At 48.6% G+C, this 4,158-nt stretch overlaps 1 protein-coding gene across 1 annotated transcript; it reads left to right on the top strand.

Annotated features, from left to right (window-relative positions):
- Positions 1–501: 501 nt before the first annotated feature.
- NGB (neuroglobin) lies at positions 502–1,756 on the top strand. Its single transcript, XM_085318271.1, has 2 exons — positions 502–666; positions 1,592–1,756. The coding sequence occupies exons 1-2, from the start codon at positions 517–519 to the stop codon at positions 1,718–1,720; spliced, it is 279 nt and encodes a 92-aa protein (XP_085174397.1). The 5' UTR covers positions 502–516; the 3' UTR covers positions 1,721–1,756.
- Positions 1,757–4,158: the final 2,402 nt, after the last annotated feature.

The raw sequence follows: 4,158 nt of genomic DNA, 5'->3' as shown, positions 1-4,158 counted from the left end.
GCAGCATTCTCTCCCCATCTTTCAGGAGGGATCTGTCATCATAAAAGGGTCATAAAAGCTGTAATGACCCCACCAGTGTTAAATCTTAGCCAATTAGCTACTCTGCCTCCTTTGGGACAATGATGGCCCTGGTGAGTCACCAGAGCTGTTTGCTGTAGCACTGCTGGCAGTGCCCTTGGCAGGCTGTGGGGTGTTGCAGTCAGCGTGCTGGAGATAGGGCCCAGCTCTGAGAGCTGAAGGGTTAGCAGAATCGGGAGGGGGAGCATGGGCTCCCTTGGTTCCCTTTACTGGAAGGAGGAGAGGATGTTTCTAGCAAGGAGGAAGTTGTGAGACATACGGCCTTGCATGAGAACAGTTTCCCACTAGATGTGCTGGTATCTGGCCAGTGCATCGTAACAGAGCAGAGGAAAGCAAAAGCATTTGCAGTGCTGTGAGGTGATGGTGACCATGAGGCTAGAAGGGTGGAGCAGCAGGGTCAGCCTGCCCCTCTGAGTGGGTGGCAGAGCCTTGCCATTAATGCCATTCTGCCTGGCTGTGCTCCTGCAGGTGATGTTGGTGATTGATGCTGCTGTGAACCACTTGGAGAACTTACCATGCTTGGAAGAATCTCTCTGCACTCTTGACAAGAAGCACCAGACAGTTGGTGTGAAGGCTGAATCTCTTTTGGTGAGGCATCCTCTTTTGCTCAGCTGCCTCAACAGCTGTGTTTGTGCAGCCCTATCTGTGGCTGCTACAATCCCTCTGTGCTCACCGGCTGGCTTCAGCAGTTGGTGAGAAAGCTGGTGGCCCAGCAAAGCCCCCAAGCTGCCCATACCTACGTGGTGATGTTGGCTTAACTGGGAAAACCCTCAAGCTCACTACACTGCCAACTGGCCCTCAGCGAGACCAGGGAAAGAGGACAGAGGGGAATGAGATATTTCCCCAGTTTGAGGAGGACCGCCATTCAGTACATTGCGGTCTCTCCTGAAGCCTCAGCTTTTGCTTTGGGCACTAGATCATCAAACACTGTAGGCAAACCTCACAGTGCCTGGGAATGGGAATATCTTTTTCTGCACCTGCACCAGTGTGGGGTGTCTGAACCTCAGTCTCTGCATTTTCCCATGCATAATCCAGTGCTCTATACTCATCCCCTCTTCCTCTGTAGCAGTAAGGCAGAAGTAGCCTTCATCTCAAACCCTTGCTTACCTCAGTCCTGCCAGCAAGTATGGGCAGAAATGGTGGTGGACTGTGCTGACTACCTGCATCTGGAAGCTGCAGGGGATAGATACATATCTCTCCCCTGGTATTACATGCATATATTCTTGCTTCTCTGTTGTGTCAAACCTCGCTCCCAGCCAGCCTGTGCTCCCCATTGACCTGGGGATAGAGCCAGCACAGGGCAGAGGAAGGGCACAGCATGGACCAGCTCCTGAACAGGGGCCAGCCTTGCTCTGGGGCTCTTCTGAACAGCCAGAGAAGGGGGTGGCTTGGTCTGCTGGCTGGTGGTGGGAGGAAGCGGCTGCCCCACAACAGAAGTCCAAAAAAGTGATGAAGCAAGAGAATGGGCTGAGTGTTTGACGCTGAGCCTGATGCCTCCCTGTTTGATTTGCAGACTGTTGGCGAGTCCTTGCTGTACATGCTGGAAAACTGCCTTGGCACTGTCTTCTGCCTGGATGTGCAGGAGGCTTGGATCAAACTCTGTGATGAGGTGGTGAAAGCCATACGATGTGGCTGGGACTAGAGCCTGTGAGCCTTTCCCATCCCTAACCTCACAGCAACCCTGCACAAGGGAAGCTCTCTCTCTCTCTCTCTCTCTCTCTCTCTCTCTCTCTCTCTCTGCTTCACTCTACTTTTCTCTCAGCCTTTCACTGTGCACCAGTCTATCTCTGTCTCTTCCAGTCATGAACTCTTCAGGGCTCTCTCAGTAATTCTGCCTTGGTTTGACATGATCACATCTGTCTTTGATGCTGACAAGATATTTCTTTGCAGCAAAGTGTAGAAGTGACATAGCATACATATGTCAACTTGCTCCAAGTTCCCTCGTGCTAGCTGCAGCATCATCACCAATGTCTATATTCTGGTTTTCAGCAGGCTTCCCTGGTTTTGCTACCCACCCTAGCTCAGTGACAGCTAAGATAAGTCTCTTGGGCTTCTCCACACTGGAGCGTGCCCAGCTGCAAGGCTCTTCTTTGCCGTGTTCAAGATGTGTCAAGTCTGTCACAATTCAATCCTCAGGTGCTGTTGTGCTTCATTTTGCTGTATAGATGACAGCTAATTTGGTTCCCTGCAGAAGTAGAGACAGCTGGGCTGTAGCCATTTTGGCCAACAGAGATGCTGGGAACTGGCCATGTAGTGCAGCTGTCCTCTCCTAAACTTGCAATGTGTTTTTTTCCCCTATTCTTTTAACCCAAGCATTCTCCCAGCATCACTCCTGGATGATTAATCTTGGTGATCTCTTCTGCCTTGTCTCTCTCCTAGACGGTATCCAAGGCCTTTGCTTGTGTAAGATTGGTGGAAGCAACAACTCAGTGTGTTTCCGAGGAATTTTTCAAGCATTGGGAACACATTAATCCAAGGTAAGGCTGCTTTTAGCAGGCCTGAGCTTCTCGCTGGCAGGATTTGTGTTGGCTTGGCCATTTATTTTAACTTGAGAGCCAGCTGAAATGCAGCAGCAGTGGCAACTATTTAAAATGCTTTATGTAAAGGAAAAGAGAGCTAAGTAGACACAAGAAAAGCTGTGTTAGAATAAAAATGAAGATGCAACCATTTAGGTCTTGCTCAGAGGAAGCACAGCTGGAATTTATCTGTTGATGTTGTTAGGATCTGGAATGCCTCCCAGATGCACATAATGTGCATTTGCAGAGCTTCCTTACCCTTTAGTAATAACTCCCAGCCATCTTTGAGCCATGGCCACTTTGGAGGGGAACAAGGCATCTGATAGCAGTGTGCAGCAATGCTGTGTTAGACCAGGAGTAAAGAAACACTGTCTGCCAGATGAAATCCAAGGCAGATGACTGAGAAGCAGCATCTGATGGCTCTAATTGAAGCTGAACTTGGGCACTTTGAAGAAGAGCTTATCTTTATGGGAAAATTGTTGTGGGATGGACACAACTGTGTTTCTAGCTGTCAGTAGCCCATGGGCTACAGAGCAAGTATCTTTTACAGGCAGTCAAGAGCTTTCCAGGCATATGTGAGAGGGGAGCTGAGGGGTGTCATGGCAGAATCTGCTTAACAAACATTTGTGATCATCTTCACATCCTGCAGCCTGTCTTGCTCACCATAGCTACTCTCCTCTCCTACTCTCTCAGTGGTTCTGGGCTCCACTTTGCAGTCTTGCAGCATGATATTATGCTTCCTCACCCAAAACTGTCCCCATCAGTGGGACTCACTGTAAACTGGTGCTTTCTGCTCATTTTTGCTCCAGACCAGTCAGGGATATAAGGACCGACACTGGATAAAGGTGCTGGCTGTGGCACTGTCAGAAGTTCAGGAATGGGAATGTTCTATCTGGGGCCCTGTTTTGGGGGTGTCAGGCCTTAACATCACAGGGATAGATCTTTTGTGTGTGTATTATTGCACCAAATGAACTCCTCTTCCTTCAGCTTTCTCAGCTCCTTGACTGCCTCTCTTCTGTGCCATGTTCTGTGTAATTCCTAAGAGAAACAAACTAGTCTGTGTGCTTCTTACACCCATCTATACTATTTAATAAAAAACAGTATTGAGGCTGTGCCCTGTTTGCAGTTTTATGATTATTTTAACACAGTAGACTGGAGCAAGCTACAAAATGGATGACTGAGGGGGTTTTAGCAGTTCTATGATGGCACTAAGATTGGTATCAGGCATGGGGAGTGTTTCTGTGGTCCTACTTGACTATACCATAGGCAGGCATTCAGCATCAAATGTCTTTTGGGAGCTTTCATGTGCCAGAATTGAATGGGTGAGCTCCTAGAAGGTTAACAAAGCAGCACTTCACTAATCCCTCATTAGTGAGTTTTTGAGGTTAATAGGCTCTAACAAGATTAAGCTTAAAAGCAATCAGCCTAAAACCTTCATCTCTGTTGTTTGGCTGCTCCTTTTGTTTCATGAGGCAGTGTGGACTCATTCATTTCCAGGCCACCAGTAATCCAGGTGTGGTGTGCAGTAGCGAAGCAAAGCACTRCAGTGAAAACCAGTCCCAGC

This window comes from Rhea americana, unplaced genomic scaffold (genome assembly GCF_003343005.1).
Source record: "Rhea americana isolate MKP2758 unplaced genomic scaffold, rheAme1 scaffold_1164, whole genome shotgun sequence".
Taxonomy (NCBI): Eukaryota; Metazoa; Chordata; class Aves; order Rheiformes; family Rheidae; genus Rhea; species Rhea americana.
The sequence above is the reverse complement of the archived record's forward strand: the minus strand, read 5'-3'. Positions and strand labels throughout refer to the sequence as shown.